General features: G+C 41.6%; 1 protein-coding gene across 5 annotated transcripts in view; it reads right to left on the reverse strand.

Moving 5' to 3' along the window:
* Window positions 1–1,784: 1,784 nt before the first annotated feature.
* The window catches only part of grin2aa (glutamate receptor, ionotropic, N-methyl D-aspartate 2A, a), a 136,467-nt gene continuing 120,316 nt past the window's right edge, over window positions 1,785–17,935 (reverse strand). For 3 of the 5 annotated variants that reach the window (XM_046415929.1, XM_046415930.1, XM_046415932.1), the window contains 2 exons: window positions 14,869–15,107; window positions 8,198–13,297 (listed from right to left, as the gene is read on the reverse strand). In XM_046415929.1, the coding sequence (XP_046271885.1) occupies window positions 11,324–13,297; window positions 14,869–15,107 (2,213 nt within the window). In that variant the 3' untranslated portion in view covers window positions 8,198–11,323. Of the gene's footprint in view, window positions 2,210–8,197; window positions 13,298–13,954; window positions 14,270–14,868; window positions 15,108–17,935 lie in introns of those variants that run through there. The other 2 variants (XM_046415933.1, XM_046415934.1) reach the window with 2 other exon arrangements.

Here is a 17,935-nt window from a genome sequence, read left to right on the forward strand (position 1 = left end):
ATTACTGTCACCGATGAAAGAACTGCACTAAATCAGTCCTGCATATGAGTGTGTAACATATGTTCTTTATTTATGTAAAAGAAAATGTGTGTGCAAATGAATGGCTTCATTACACACACGAGTTAGAGCAGTTAGCGTTGCAAATCCAAGCTGTCAGTTTTGAAATATGACTTTAAAGTGAGCGAGGGACAACACAAGCACACACACCCCTTCCTAATAAAGACACAAATCACAAGCCAAGCTTGTTCCTTCCCAGATAAAGATTTCCCCGGCGGTGAATCAAAGTGTCAGCATTATTTGAAACCAGCAAACACCACATACACACACACACAATAACAAAATGTTTTGTGCTGTGGGGACCTAAGAGCCAATTAACTTTATTACTGACATTACAGCTGGAGACGGTGGGAAGACGGATTGTGTAACACACTCACACACTCTCAACTTATCATGGAGTTACACAGAGGTACAACAGCATTTCACATTTTATGACCCCCCTGCTCCACAAACACACACATACGCGCGCACACACACACACGGGTTATTACAAATATGAAACATATAACGCATACATCTTCAAACAAAGAAAGGGCTGGTGCATTTAAAGTAAAGTGTTGCTTTCTTAAATGAGATATTAAGAACACTCTGACATTGGTTTGTATCAGATTTGTCCAGGATTGTGACTTCAGTGAGATTCAAACTCTCAGCTCATGTTTTCCATCAGGCCAGACCCAAATATGTATGCACTAAACAACAAACAAGTCCCCAAAGCTGACATTTTAATGCTGAGGCATGGTACCTTTTCCTCCACCACAAACACCTGTGTGTTTGGGTGAATGTATTAGCATCCAGTGGTCACAGTCAGGGGCGGCACAGTGGTGCAGTGGTTAGCACTGCTGCCTCACAACATGAGTGTCCCAGTCTGGGCCCTTATGTGTGGAATTTACATGTTTGCATGAGCGGTTTTCTGCACGTCCTCCGGCTTCTCCCCACAATCCCAAAAACATGCACATTAGGTTAATTGGCTAGTCTACATTGCCCCTAGGTGTGAGTGTTTGTGTGTGTCTGTGATTATCTGGCGACCAGTCCAGGGTGTGTACAACCCCTCCCTTAAAACCACTCATTCTCTAACCATGAATTTCTCTCCATGATCTACTTGTATTTCTCCTTTCTTGTCACATTTCTTGTTTCCAGCTGTTGCACGGTAAGTTTCACCAAGTTTCTAAAGGACAGTATAGTAAGTCCTTTCCTTTTACTCCCTCCATCCTGTCTTCCCAGGTCCCTTCTTTATGCTTTCCTCCCTCCATTAGCAGACATCAACAAGCTGTCATCAATCCTCAGTGAGTGGCATCACAAATCCATTAAACTAAACAACGTACAATATTTTATTCCCACATCCATTCATCCATTTCTCTGTCAGTCCTCTCTGTCTGCCTGTCTTTTATCTCCTGTCTTCATCACTCTTCACTGAGTCATACATCAGATTTCATTACTGTCCTCATACCAAAACAATGGGCAGGCTATTTTTGACACAGGAGGGCAACCAAAGTATTTCAAGGTCAAATGATCCATCCATCCATTTTCTATACCACTTATCCATGCAGGGTCACGGAGGGCTGGAGCCTATCCCAGCTGATTACAGGCAAGAGGTAAGGTACAACCTGGACTGGTCACCAGTCAATGGCAGGGCCAACACACAAAGACAATCACACACACTCACATATAGGAGTAATGTAGAGTAGCCAGTTAACCTAATGTACATGTTTTTGGGATTGTGGGAGGAAGTCGGAGTACCCGGAGAAAACCCGCACAGGCACAGGAAGAACATACAAACTCCATATAGAAGGGCCCAGACCCAGACTTGAACTCAGGACCTTCTTTCTGTAAGGTGACAGTGCTAACCACTGCACCACTGTGACACCATTAGGCCTACTCTTTTATGGATATCAACTCCTATTGAGCTGTTGGGGGACAGTCATTTTTAGCTTTAATATAGTGATGTGATCATAGAGGAACATTTTTCAAAAAGCATAACAATTCTGCAAGCTGTTCACAACCTCAAAATAAAGTGACTAAAACAGTTGAACTGAAATTAACTGTGGTGTTAACGCAAACTGCTGTGTCAATAAAAAGCTGCAGAAGAGCGGCTGTGAGCTTGGGTCAATGTTAACGAGGGCCACAAGCAAGCCTCTTCAGGCTCATTAAATTCCTGCCAAAAAAAAAAAAAAAAGAAGAAAACACCAGTCAGGAAATGCCTCGGATACTTTAGAAGGCAGTCTTTCTTAATCCACTTTTCAATTACATTTAGAAAGTATGTGTGACTGTTCCCTGTAGGCAGCCATACACTGTAGTAGAGTGTGTAGAAGAGTGCTTTAAGCGATTAAATCATTGGCACCAAGAAAATAACAACTCTCGCATAAAACAAATCAAAATGTTAAAGCTTAAAGTAGCACAATCCTCTTCTGTAAGTTTCAGAGGGAGGTTCCAGCGTGGCATGTGGAATATTCAAATAAAAATACTTTTAAATGGACAAATTAAGAATACAATATGCATAACTGAAACTTGTTGAATCTGTTCTGTACTTAAATGGTTGATTAATATTGTCACAGAAAAAAAGAACAAATGATTTTGTTGCACAGAGATCAGACTGCAACTTAAAGATTTAAACGTCGCTTTAGGAACTGCAGGAACTTCGTCCACTCATTACAGCAGTATTTTCTGGTGTACAGGTTTGGGATTATTTTGCCCCGACTTCTCATTAAACCATGGTGAACTGTCGCTGCCAGCTGAGAAAACAGGATCACAATGACTCCACAGTACCTGATTTAATTGTCTTTATTTCCTTCTCGTGTTGAGGCTTTGGGAAGTAATGTAGCTGGCACCATTGTGAGTGTGACAACATTAGCTCATTGGGATTACTCAGAACACACACCGAAAAGGACTGCAGGAGACTCTCAGCCATCAAAGCTCCACAGACAATTTCACAGTTAGTTTACACAGTATATAAACATTGTTTATGGTCATATCATTTTGCTGTTGAAGTGTTTGTTTACGAATGTTGATAATCGAGAGATCATGCAATAACAAGCTGTTTTTTTCTGATTGTGTTTTTTTTTTTACACATTTAATAGTTTTTGTTCTCTTCTTTTGCTCACGGAATTCAGTGCATTCAGTGCAGTGTGTCTCACCCTGTTATTTATAACAAGGATGACTATGCAACATGTCTGCAGGCTTATTGTATGATTAAAATCCATACGTACTTAAAAAGTTACTCTAACCATGCAAAGTAAGAAACGAGAGACATTCTTTTCTAAACTGCATTCAAAAGTTCATCGGAAGCCAACATGACGTTTCAACAGTTTGTCGGTCAAATATCTTTCTATGCCATTTGTTAGCCGAGTTGCAGCACAGGCATCGAACCAAAAAGTGATGCTATGTTAAAAAAACGGCGAGTCACCCAATCAAACACAACATTAAAATCTCCCTTGCAACACTTTGTGACGTTTTTTTTTGCAAAAAGATGCATGTTCGTCAGTCAGAATTTTATATCTGGAACAAATTGTTGTGACCTGAACAGCACTATCCCACTTTAAAAGAAGTGCATTCAACCTTCAAAGGATCCTCTTCAGGCGACTGTCTTTTGCGTGAGCAGACCGTTGATAGGAAGGTAGAGCTAAACCACACTTCTTTTTCCCTTTTTCCTCTTAATAATCAGACCCATTTCCACCTCACTGGACTCCTTTAAAGCAGTTGAAAATAATTATGAGTTTAGTTGGCATGGACGTGAGCATGTTTGAAGAGGTAGAATGGGTCTAAAGATTCCCACCGGGGGTGCATATATGCAGTGCAGAACAGCTTTTGATAGAAAAATCTATGAGCAAACACTTGTGGACAAAGACACACAGACACACACACACACAGAGGCAGGGAGTGCCGGGGGGGTGGGGGGGCTGACCGTGCCAACTGTTTGCCTCCCAGAATCAAACGGGAGGTGATTTTTGTGAGGACCAAAGGGGAGAATGGAAAATGACAAAATAAACGAGTGCTCTTTTCTCTCTCTCTTTTCTTTCTTTCATCTGCCCCTCTGCAGAAGAAGAATGAACTGCCACAGCCTTTTTGTTGAACTGGCTGATACAACTGCCTACACAAACATACTACCTCTGCCTCTAATGCACACACACACACACAAAGTCCTGTGCACCACTCTGTTCGGATCACACTGTTGTTTTTAGTTGACCTGACGAATGGCACCCCCATTTCAATTATCAAAATACCTCCTCTGCACTTCTGGTTATATCTCAGGTTGTCTTTCACACATGGAAGACACATCTTCCAACCACCTTAAAAACATCACATCAAGAAGGTGCCCACGCCCGTCACAGGGTGGCTCTGTGTTCAAACTGGAACATCAGCGAAAATGATGACGAGTCAGCCCCAGTCATCCCTCTTCAGTCTCACAAGGCCGAAATGAAGGCAAAAAGGGCAGAACGAAAGATTGAATGGGTAGAAGAAGTTAGATGGGATGAAGTTCAAGCTTGAAAATCTCTGATATGTGACCATTCTGATACTTCACCAATCGAGAAATATGACACAACCTGTCCCTCATTCTGAAGCCCGCCCCTGAGCAGAGTGTTGAATTCCTTTTCAGGCCAGCATCCAAATCACATCACTGAGTGTGTTTGTGTACGTTTGGATCCTTTCTGTTGAACTTGCTGAAAATGTTTGAGTCCATCTGTTCAAATGTAATAAACACCTCCTTGTATGTTTCTGTAGCGTTTGTCATACAAAATTAAGAGCTAAAGGGAGATATTCCACGAGAGCATCATCTGTCACACTGTTTAGTCATTTTCTGAGATAGTTAGCTGGGAGCTCTTCTGCTAAGAGTTTACTTTGGTGCAACTGTAATATCTCAACCACACACACACACACACACACACACAAAACTTTAATGAAATATTATGATTGTAGAAATAAAGGCAATTCAGTGCAAGCATTTAATATTAGCCTAATGTAAAAGCCAAGGTTTCAATCTCAAGTCAACTCTCAAGCAACTGTCAGTTGCTGGCACACCATTAAGTTCTTCTGAATATTTGATAAATAGTTGACAGTTGATTTGTCAAATCACCACCAACCATAACAATCGTATTTAACAGCCTGGGAATGAGTCTCAATAATCATCTTTCTTCAGAATCGGTGATGCTCAAAAATGTCCTGAACACAGAAAAACAATGAGAAAGCAAGATTGCTTGAGAGGAACCGTGTGTATGTACACCTCTTGATAATATTTAGGGACTACCTGACAACTAAAAAGTTACAGCAAGGCAGAAAGTGAGGAGTATATTTCATTAATATGAAGGAAAAGTATTATTATCCTGAGATTTTAAATAAAGCAGTAAAATCCTTAGGCTGACCAAGACTTGATTATCAGTTCATCCAGACGGTCAAATCACAATCAGTTAGAAAGTGAAGTAGCTCTCTAAGCTCATCCTCTGCTGATGCTGATAACCACAGAACAGCTTAGTCTTGTTATACAAACTAGGTCTTATAGATTCCACACATTTGGCTAAGAACAGTGCTGTTCTGTAATATGACTTTCTGGGAAAAAAAACAGACAGAGAGTGAATGACAGCAGTGATCACACCAGTGTTTTTTAGATTTATTTAAGAGAAATTGTTTGAAGGAAAGAGAAATTAGGAAAAAGGAACAGGGTGATAATAAGGGCGATTAAAGAAGAAAGGTAAGGTGTCTGCTAGACAGCAAAATGGAGCGTGGAAGGACGAAACCAGCTGGAATGTAATGGGTATATAGAGGGAGACATATACCGCAGAGGTGCAATGAATGAGGAAAGGAAAGAAGGAACATGGCTTATGGTTAGTATAGCTGTAGCCCAAACGGCCTCTTGATGCTCTTGAAGGAAGACACACACACACACACACACACACACACACAGACTCACACATGCATAAGTGTGCAAGATCAATAGTTGGTCACAGCGTCAAGGCGTCTCTGGCATCACCTGCATACACTGAAGAAACTTTTTGTCCATTTGGCATTTCCACAGAAACACTGAAATACACTCTAAGTATATGTCCACACCATAATAAGTCATTAAAAACACGATAAGATGAACATCACATAGGTTAATGAGTGGATTTTGAAGCATTCAGCATCAGCAAGCGACCTTAAGACAAAAGCCATCACATTTATCTTCAATAAAATTAAAAAATCAGTTTAAATTATTATCTGTTGAGTGGCCAAGATGTCAGAGCTGTGTTTTTAAAAATTAGTTTTCAGCTATGGTGGATAAAATGAGGAATTAAAGAGGCTTTGGTTTGGTTTAGGTTAAGTTGTGGCTGGACATTACTGACTACCAGTAAACAGCCCAATATTAGTGGGAAATTTACAGTTGTCTTATTGGATTATTCTGCAGCACACCTATTTACACCCAAAGTGTTATTTCAGTGCCAGTGCAGGAAGCAGTATTCCCTGTGGAGGTCCAGGTAGTGGATGGGCATGTAGTCCCTTGGGATCAATAAAGTATCTATCTATCTATCTATCTAGTGTGTCCACCTTTCATGCAGGACCTCCTGTCACAGACCCTTATATGGTTTTAAAGCAAACAAACAAGCAAGCAAACAAAAAATAACCATAATGTTTCCCTCAGCTTGGATTTTGTAATAATGGGAAAAAAACAAAAAAACAAAAAGCAAAAATCAAACACGTTGCTGAAATTAATTGAAGAGTTTTTCAGACCTGATCAACACCAACTTTATCATTGCAGTAAACTGCAGTAAATAAAGTATTCTAATGTGTATTTAATATGTATAGTGGGGAATTAAAAAATAAATGCTATAAATTAAGAATAGCTTTATTTATTAGTTTCATTCTGTCCCCTTCTGATGCGCCGTAATTGTGAATATTCATGTATCACTTGAAAAGTAGGCTTGGAACAATCTACATAATAACAGAGAATTAAATGATAGTGTAAACTCGTTATGGGGTTACACAGGTACACTTTTAGATGTGCCCTTAGAGGTATGATTTAATGACGTTGAAGCAGTAGGCCTTTTCAAGAGCCTTTGATCTTCACGATAAAAATCTCAAATTTCCTGATGAATGTCAGACACACAAAGGTAAAGACAATATCCTCAGCTGCAAGAATGCAGTCAATGGAAAATCAGCTTGCACTTTTTTTTTTCTCATTTCCTGTGAAATAATCCCTCAGCAGCAAAGGACAAAAGCAGTTACTTTCATATAAGGTAAGGCAGGCACAGAGCCTGGTGTGTATACTGTGAATTGTGACAGGACAGCAAACCTTGTGAATGGTGAAGTTTTATTCTAATCGCTCTACAGAGAGAGGGAGAGAGAGATAGAAAGAGAGAAAGAGAGAGAGAGAAACAGTGCCACTGTACAGAAAAGCTCCTGTGAAATTCACACAAAAAATATTGTTTTTACTCTTTATCATTTATAATTCTCCATGATGATGTATTCCAGTATGAATTTACAGGCGATGTATACAGGTGTCGTTTCTAAATATATTCAAAATAGTTCCTTAAAAGTCTTTGAGGAAGTATTAGTTTTAAAAAAAAAAGCTCTATTCTTACAGCAAACCATAAAGAAAGAGGTCTCATATCTTTGGAGGGATAGCAGACTCAAAGTAGAGGGTTGCTTTTTTTTCCTTTTATCTTCTTTACAGTTGAAGTCCTGACTACACATGAAGGAGAGGGAAGAGAGAAGCAGAGCTGGTGATACAGTATTCTCACCTGCCATTGGAGGAAGAGCAAGGATGTCCCTGCCATACCGAACCAAGCCCTGACCCCCAACCTGCGACCCCATTGGGCACAACGTGGCCTGATAATGACCCGTCAGCGAATAAGGAAGCTTGGGTCAGGTCCTCGCCTTCTCCCCCAAAACAGCAGCAGCATCTTCATCGAGCTAAACATAGGTAATTTTTTTTTTCTCTCAAATATGTATATACTCACACCTGGTTACAACGCATTAGTGATCATAACATCATAAGAAAAATAACTAACAAAAAAATAAACAGAAAACATTAGAATTGTTACATCTGGGGTTGCATGCCATCACCTCATTATTTATCATTAAATGTAATTAAAATACATTTTGTCATTAAAAAGAGCAGGGTTGTCATCACAAGGGTGTGTGTGTGTGTGTGTGTCTCTGTGTGTTTTGTGTGTGTGTGTGTGTGTGTGTGTGTGTGTGTTTGAACATAAAACAGCATCAGTTTACATGACAGTCCTGTAAAAGTAGAACAAAGAGAACAAATCATCATGAGTTCATAAAATGCGAGGGTGCCGTTTGATATTTTTTACATGTGCATATTGTTCACTTGTCAGCTCGCGCAAGCAGCATGTGGAGATAAGTATGATAATAATAATAATAAATGCAGATAAGATGCAAAAAAAGACAAATGTTGCTTGTCAGTCAACATTGGGTAAGTTGATTGGAAAGCAAGAAGAGGTTCACTGCAGTATTCCAAGCATACAAAAGGGTGATATGACCATGGTTGTTAAACATTGAGCTTCAATTGAAACACAGTGGCTTATGCAGTCAACTGCCTTAAAAAACCATAGAGAGGAAAGAGAGAGATTCCCGTTTGAGTATACCATATAAGGGTAGCTTCGCAGATTTTAGACATTTTGTTAACATCTTCCATTTTGTTAAGGGTGCTCAGGAGTGGAGCTTCACTCAATACCCTCACTGAGCAAAACGATCTAAGCCCACTCCCACCATCCCTCCTTTCTCTCCTTGCCTTCCTCTTTTTCTCTCTTAAGTTGGGTTGCATGAGTTCGGACAAACGGCCGAACTGGAAGACCTGGGACAGGTAAACATCAAAGGGTGGAAAGTTTGATTCTGCAGTGCGGCCGCTATCAATCATGTTGTTGCTTTACTTTTTTTTCTTTTTAAGTTTTTTTCTACAAAAAACAAAAACAAAAAAACTGCACCGCATCATGTCCTGTTGCTACGGTTGAAGCTCCCCCAAACCGCACAGAATCATCCTGAGGTATTTTATTTGATAGAATTTGGCTTTGAGAATCCAATCAACCAAGCAAATCAATAAGTCAGTAAAGAAGGATACATGATTTTTCTGTTGACTGTAGAGTTTGTACAGTATAATGCTACAAAAAAGTGGCTTTGTGTGCACACATATACAAGGAAGTATACGCAAGTATGTGCAAGTGTTTTCTGCTAAGTGTTACGAAAAAGAATAAATAAACAGATGCAACAACAACAGATGCTGAAACAATCAAATCAGGAACCAAATGTTCTGGTTAAGACTTCAAGCTTACCCAAGTTCTGCCATGCACACACACAACTTACTCCATATTATGATGGATACATGACTGATGAGCACACAACAGTGGAGCCTCGTTGGCTTCATCCTTTCCATCTCGTCTCCACCCATTCCATCCCTCCCAAACAACGCTATGAACGTAAACAAGGGATCCGTCTCAAGAAGTCTTCAGATCCTCAAGATCCCTGGATGATTATAGATCAACAGTAACTGATGATCAATAACTGTTAACCCTACCCTCTGTTGCGGCGGTTGGATACAGTACTGCCACACTGCTACTGTACCAACCAAACAAACAGCCAAAATTCAATTTTACAAAAACCGAAACAAATAAAATGAAGTAGTTTTATAGTTACCCAAAACTCCAGTGATGTGTTCATGTTGATCGAAGAAGGGAAGAAAAAAGGAGGAAAGAAGGAAGGAATCATCAGTGGTTTTTATAGCTAATACCCTGTTTCTCAGTGGCAGGGAGGTCAAAAGACAAAAACACATCAGCGCCCAGTCCATGCGGTGATGGACACAGTTGTCATTTCATCCTTTTCTCCCTTGTTTATCTCATCTTTGCTCTCTTCCCTTCCAACATTTTCTTACTCTTTTGCAGTGGGAACCAAGGCATGACACAGATTTACTAAGCACAAAGGTCAAGGATAAAGGTTTCGATTGTACAAGTATCCATCCACCATATCTGGTAAGACATAGTCCCTTTTCAGAAACAATGAGTGTCTGAGAGTGTATTTGCATGTATTTTGTCTTCTCTGACACAGAAATAATAATTAAAAGAAAAAAATCAACACATGCAAAATAATCTATTCTTGATGGTATTTTTCAGAAAGCTATGCTTTTTCAAAAGCAAATGTGGGAGAGAGGTTTTAAAACTAATGGCTATTGTGCTACCAAATAAGCAAACACTAAAATCCTACATAGGGGGGATCCGGATGCCAGAATCCCCAATAAATCTTATAGTTTTATAGAATAAAAAAAGCAATACTTTGCAATTATTTTTCTATGTGCAGCGTCACAAATGAAATGCCCTTCGATTGCCTAAGGTATTCCCTGCTTATCTGTCATTTTCTATAAGTCATTTTGTCTGTTTTTTTTATCTGTCTGTCTGTAAACATTATTCACTGATAGCACCTACATTACTCTCAGTTTTTCATCAACTATCATGACTCTATCAAATCTTATCTGAGCTCACGATACCTAACTGCCAAAAACAACTGGAGGCTTTGCTCAGTGCCATTTAGTCGCTCATCTCCTTTCTCCCTCTCTCTCCTCTTGCACTGCCAGGTGTCTCAGTGGCCATATTTGTCAGAGTAACAAGCAGCAGACCGTTGGACTAGCTCACTGTGACGCCTCTGCCCTCCTGGGACGCCTCCATGTCTGGCTGTGACATCAAACGTGCCCATCTGGTCTCCCTGTCAGGCCTTTTCTCCTCAACTAGCGAGCCCCAAGCTTGACAGTGGAGGTGGAAAGGAAAAAGAGGAGAAGCAGGAGGGTTGAAAGAGAGGTTATCTCCTCTCTCTCCCTCTAATTCCTTTCTAATATAATTTTTCCCATCCTCCTTGCCACTTCCTCACACATTTCAATGACAAATCAACCGCCTCTTTCTCAGCAACATCTTCAGGAGTCCTCCTTTACTGTAACTTAGGCCTTCTTTGTCCCACTAATGGGACAATCTCATTTCCTATCCCTTTTTAACTCCTAGGGGGTGAAGGATTACCTTCCCCTTTGCACCAGAATACCTTACCTTGGCAACTTGCCAGTCATGCAGCCAACTCATTGGTACATGACAGAGAATGGACAAAAACGATGATATCATCTGCAAAGTGAGTAGTAGTAATACCGTCATACCCAAGTGGGCACAAGTTCTTTTCGATTACAATGTCAAAGAGAAGAAGAAAAATGTAGTGTGGCTATGGCATCCCTTGTTGGATAACATAGTTGATAAATTATAATACAAACCCAGAGAGGAGTAAAGAGGAGAGAACACATTATTTCTTACATCAACTAAACATCTGACTCCAAACTGGGGATTTTTTTATACACCCGTCTATTGCTGAACTGGGCTGAGTTTAGGACACCACGCGGGGCCTGGTATGCACCAGTCTTATTGGCTGAGTAAGGCATCACATGCTCCTTATTATACATGTCATTGGCTATCCGCCCATCCCGTGAGCAGTATGAGGTGGTAGATTTAACAGATGAGCGGAGATTGTTCGCATCGTTGCGTGTTTTGATGGGGGGCGCTCCAAGGACTGCTGCAGGTGAGGCCACTGCCAGCTGTTTGTAAATATCAGAGGAGCTACGCCCATGGACCAGTCTGCTGCTGGTGTCATCCCTCAGCGAGTGGCTGAGGAAAGGGTTTTCCGAGCCATGGGCCGGGTACAGGGACTTGCTCCTCTTGCTTTCCTCCAGGTTGTGGTTAAACATTGATTTGGTGCCAGTACCAAACAGTCTGCCGGAGTAGGGACGCATGCCGAAGAGGTTCGCATAGTGCGAGTCAGACGTGGAGTCAAGGAATCGATCCTTCTCCTTGAGGCTGACGCTACGTGCCGGTCGACCCAGGTCTATGTCCTTGGGCTTTTCTAGCATGATGTTATCAAAAGAGTGCTGACGACTCAACCTCAGGCGGTTTCTCTTTTGGACATGTGGTCCATCCGTCTGTGGCCAGTACAGACCAAACATTTCGTCTGGTTGCTGCTGCTGTTGGTGGTGCATGGTGGGACTGACCAAGGGATCTGTGAGGAGCTGGTCCTCAGTAATGTCATAGAGATTGGCTGTGTGGAGGCATGCTTCGCACCGATTATAGGGTGAGCGTGTGGCAGAAGCTGAGGCAGATACATTAGAGGTATATGGCCCTCCTGGTGGGTAGCTAGCAGTCACTTTGGACAAGCAGGAGCGACAGTGTGTTTGTTTGTAGCGATCAATGGATTCATGTGGGGACAGAGAAAGGTTTTTCTCTTTCAGGCTGTAGTGTTTAGAATATGTTGGGTCTGGTAGAAGATCTGAATCGGTGTGATGCAAAGGCGATGAGTTCAGATGAATGATGGGCTGCTCACACTTCCTGTAGTTATCACTGTGGTCAGAATAGATCTCGGGGTAATCCATGTCATCCGCGGCAAGGCCACGACTCTCTCGGTAGTGAATGGGGTCTGAGTGCAGACTCAGCTCTCGGTCTGAGTCGATAGTGTAGATTTTCTCTCCTCCTCCTCCTCCTCCTCCTCCTCTCCCAGTTTGGTTAGTTCCACTGCTGACCTGCTTAGTCTTTAAGTAGGACAGCTCCACCTCACTGCAATCCCTTGGGTATTTTGACGTCACCGATCTTTTTTTTAAGTTGTCCTTGGGCTTCAGGTGCTTGTTGTTTTCTGGGTCCTTGTAGGAGGCCGCCCTGCTGGAACAGTCGGAGATGTCAGAGTGGGCTGCGTCCTCAGGGAGGTAACGCTGTGTCTTCATCGACATTCGTGGGTCTGGCATCAGCATGTCAGGCATCGGAGAGGGCCCAGGTGGAGCAGAACGAAGCGTATCCACTGACTTCTTCCATAGGGTCCGTGGCGGCTTGGCATTGGTTTGGACTGTGTCAGCGTTCACTGCAACCTCTACTGTGTTGGGATTGGCATCATTTAAGGTCAGGGGATGCTGGCCTCCTTGGAAAATGTAGTTGTTAAGGTGGTCTTTGTGGCGGTTAGCAAGATAAGACTGCAAGTCACCAGTATCCCCATAGATCATGTCTTTGGGAGCATAGCTTCGGTTGTCAGCATAGATGAAATTGCCCTTCTCGGCCATCATGTCCATGATCATAGGGCCGGCTGAATGCATGAACTCACGTTTGGGTGAGTTCATGCGAGAGCCGCTCAGGTTAGACATGTTGGTCATCTGTTTGGCTGACTTAATGAGCTTAAGCATTTTGTCTTGAGGGCTAAAGTCCAAATCTGTCTTTTTCTTCATGTCAATATGGACACCATGGATGCAACTCCAGATTCCCTGCATGTGCAAATGCAAGTGGAATGGAGGAGGGAATGTAGAAATGTCAAATTAAACATGGGTAACAGGAGACAACAAGAGGGATGCAGAAGTGGGAGAAGGAAAAGATGTAATGAGACAGTCATATTCAAACATAAAGAGGGTGAGAAATGGAGAAAATGGAGAGAGACAAAAAGAAAATCATTACTTAAATACTCTGGCCAAACGTATTTGCGCTTTGCATGTTCTATTAAAATGTAGCAAATTGGCAGTGACTCAACAAATCACAGTACATTTCCATGTCAAGGACCCCTATGCCACTGAATCATCTAAACAACCATGTATGATTAATGGACGATGCAGTGCAAACAACAAAATAATTTACAAAGTTATAAAAGGTAATGATCAGTGCAACAGCTTGTAAAAATTTAACACTGTCTTACAGTTAACGATATTCATGTCTCAAAATGTGAGACAGTGGTTAACAATATCACTCATAACTCAAAGACTAGATGGACTCCATGGGTGATACATTCTGTATGAAGGAACAACAGTAAACAAGAGAAATCATCCTCACTACAACTGTAACAGAGGTTAATAAAACCATTCATTTTATTTAGACTAACAGCCAAACCCCAGACAGCAATATGATGCTCTCATTTTATTATTTGAGGAGTAAAAGCAAATTCTTTGACCATTAATAATACTTATGACATACTTATCAATATTTATCACATTTTGTGAAGCTTATCAACACAAGATAGGCCACTAATAACATTTTCTGCCCTAAATCACTTTGAATTGGCTTTGAAATGACATCTTTTTCAAGAGCCTCACTTTTCTTCTCTAGAAGTTTTTCTCTCCTCGCTACCTCAATCTGTTAACCGAAAACAGTCACACTGTGCCTCAAAAACAGTGCAGAGACACTGCAGAGCTTTTAAGCATGCACATCCATGTCTTCTGTTCTTACACACAACAAGGGAGAATGCTGACCTTTCAACAACAGAATGAGAGAGAACAGATTGATTTAGTGTGGGTTGCTGTGATTTCACCTAAAAACATGCTGCAAACTAGGATCTTTTTTGTTTTTTTGCTGATTTTCAGGGCTGCCTCGTGATACCCCCTCCTGTCTCCATCCCTTGTCCTCCTCCCTCACCCTCATTTGTGCAGCCCTCTCCCCATGGTTCACTCAGTTTCTCCGTTTAGCAGTAACTCTCTTTCTCAGCATGTGTGTGTGCATGCTTGCTCTGCTCTGCCCTCTTATTCTGCTGATAGAAAATAGAACAGAGACAGGCCAGTCTGACCCCAATAACGCAGCATTAGCCCCCAGTATAGTTGCAGTGCTTCGTTGCTCCTTATAGCCGTTAACATGACCACTGTTAACCTAGTCAGACCACCCCCGGGCCCAGATATTCACACAGCCACATACTCACATGTGCCACTCATTCGTTTCAAGACCTTTGTTGACATGCATGTTCAACATTGTATTCGGCGTGTTCTCCCAAACCTCAAAACAGGCTAAAAAATGCTTGTAAAACATGTCTGCACATTCAAACAAACAGGGTGACTCCCATACACAAGCTGATCCTTACCCGACTGATGGAAAACAGAAGACCAGGCTTGCCAGTGCAGACCCCTGTGAAGCAGTATCTGAGCCTCCAGTAGAAGAGATGTTCAGAGACAAAGGTGATAAGGGAGAGCCCCATAGCAGTGGCCAGCATATAGAAGACCCCAGCCATGTTGTCCACATCCAGCTGACTGGACATCACCTCATTCTTCTCATTGTGGCAAATTCCTGTCAGCCACTGGGCTTCTAGTTCCTCCATTTCACCTGAAAAGGACAAATCCTTGATTGAATCCTTTGAAATTTTGGATTTGACTAGACCATGCATGTATATATAAAAAAGCATCCCGTAAAAAGCTGTTGTGAAATTGTACCTAGCTGTATTTCCAAATGTCAATTTGCTTTCAGTAAACTCAGGGTAATTGGTGATATTCTCTGAGTAGGTCATTTAGAGTAGATCGTTTAAAAGCAGATGTGGAGTGTCATATGGTGTTCAAAATTGTGTTTCTGTGGCTTTGCAGCCAAAACAGAAGAATGGCTGCTGAGATTTTTTTTTTGTATTGGTATTATTTGTACGAATTTTAGGTGCATTTAGTTCAATAGTCAGTAAAGTCTCTACTCATAACTACAGATGCACCGATCAACCAGCCAGGCACTGGCAATGGCCGGTTTTCCACATTCTCAGCCTGGAGAAGAAACTAGCCAGTTTCCCATATCTCCGATTCAAAGCAGGTCCATTTTACGCATGCGCCACACGTTCTATGCCGAACGGCGCAGGAAATAACTTGCAGCCACACACCAACAAGTTCATCCCTGTGGGTGGAGAGGATACAAGCAAAGGAAAAGCATCGAAAGCTAAAACAATCTAGAGCTCAGTGCCAGACAGAAGCCAGCAGCCTCTCCTTTCTTTCCTGGGTACGAGCAGTGAAAAGACCAAAGCAAATATGTGGAAAATGATAGAATTCATGACCCTGTTTGATCAGACGCTCTCCAAAGTTGGGAATAGCCTATTACCAGAATAGCGTGGCTCCTTTCAGAGATAGAGCAGTAGGTACGTGAGTGAGTGAGTGGTGAATCAAGAGCGAGTAGTTGCATGTGTGCAGCGAAGCAGAACTGTACACAGAGTTAGAGTTGACTGTAAATGTCCAGTGTAAGTCACAGTCCGTCGGTAAATAAATGTTACAAGTTCTCAAGACCAAGCAGAGCTTCCGCGTGCTGTTTCACCGCTGTTTGGAAAGTGAGGGAGTTAGCGCGGAAGCAGAAGTTAGCTTCAGCCCAGGAGGAAAATCTCTCCCGCTTCCCGACCACAGTCCAGAAACTAAGCAGGGAAAAGGTTAACAAGAGGCTTCAGAAATCTGAAAAATTACCTCAGCCCTGGTGAATTTATAAGGATACTGTAAAAGGATGTTAGCAACTGGCATTTGTTATGTTATAGAAATCTGTTGCACCTGCTTTTGCTTGGCAAAGTAAAATGTCAGATAAAGTTGGGTGTACAGCTCATTTTCAGTTAATTGTTAATTGTAGCTGTTTCCACTTGCTTTATTTTGAGAGGAAATTGTAAAGTTTTAATAATTTCTTACTTTTTTACTAATTTTACTAATTTTTTACTGAAGAAAAGTTGATTTTTGTTTGTTTATGCTGCCAATTACAGTTCTTAGGAAATCGGTATGGGAAGCTATTAAGGTTATTTATTTCTTTAACTGTTTGTTTTCTGGGGTACTGATCTTCAAAATAAATTTCTTCGGGCATCACCATCCAGAGGGCTTCCAGCCCTGCATGTCACCTGATAGGGTAAAGAAATTGTTTCTTTAGTGCTAATGAAAGAAACGTGGAAGGCAACAAAGACCTTATCTTTTCTCATTCCTCACTCCGTGTCCCCCCTCCCTCAGCTGCCCCCCACCCTCTCCGGCTTCCTCTGTGACATTTGGCGTGTGGCTAATCCAATCTGTGTCATTCAGGGCTGGATAACTAAGGATGCCAGTGAGGAAAGACAAATATCATGGTGTTGTTCAGCAGGATGTCTTCAGGGTGCAGACTCACTGAGACATCATTAACCCTTCAGGACAACTGAGGATAATTTGTCTCCTGTTGGATTTGCAAATGCATTGATAGAGATAGCCATGGTTTATCTTTTTAATAACATGACATACTTGGAATTGCAAAAGAGGATGACGATAAATGAGATCTTAAGGTATCAACATGTCACTCTGTCTATTTATTTAAAGTCAAATGTATTTAAGGGAAACGTTGTGTGAGCTGCAACTGCCTGCACAGTTTGCTTTGACTCCAGGGAGAAATATTGCTGAAATTCAAATTTTGCTCTCTGTTCAGCATTCAGATGGCTCAAGCTATCTGATGACCAGTCAGTTGGAACACAGAAAGTCAAGTATCTACAAGTCTCATCCACACTTTCAGGGCTACTAAACCCATTTTGACCAAGTCAGACTGGGAAAAAAGAAATGTGGTCCTAAACCTGAAATCCATTCCAGTTCAGGACATTCAGAGGGCTTATATGCACTTTGAAATAACTTCTACATCATAAATGGCCGAGCACAGATAGTTCCTACTCTTCACTTAATGATATTTAGGTCATTTGGTTTCCATACCACTACCAAACATGTACTGTAGAGACAACAGGACATGGCAATAGAGTATTTTCATCTTAAAAGTAATGTTTATTTATCACACCAAAGACAGAATGTGACCTGCCGCCAGTTCAGCCATGTCTGTTTCCTGACAGGCTGTTTTGTCTCACTGTTTGTCTGGCTGTTCATCTTTTTGTTCCTCACCTTCTTCTACTCTTCCCTGAACACATCTTCTGCCTGTCTTCTCTCTGTCCATGAAGGCCATATGCTCTCCACCCACACTGTGCCTATCTGATCAAGTAGCATCTGCCACGACACACAGTCACTGTCATCTATCATGGACCCGCCTTCCTCTCTGTCCCTGTCTCTACCTTACACACAGTCTTTCCTTCTTTCCTTGTCATCCTCTCTTCCTATGCTCCTCACCTCTTCCTTTCTTTGACCTGTCTCTGGTCATCACACACAAGCTCTGTCTATGTTTTTCCATGCCTCTCATCACTTCCCCTGTCT

The sequence above is a fragment of the Scatophagus argus genome, chromosome 16 (genome assembly GCF_020382885.2).
Source record: "Scatophagus argus isolate fScaArg1 chromosome 16, fScaArg1.pri, whole genome shotgun sequence".
Taxonomy (NCBI): Eukaryota; Metazoa; Chordata; class Actinopteri; family Scatophagidae; genus Scatophagus; species Scatophagus argus.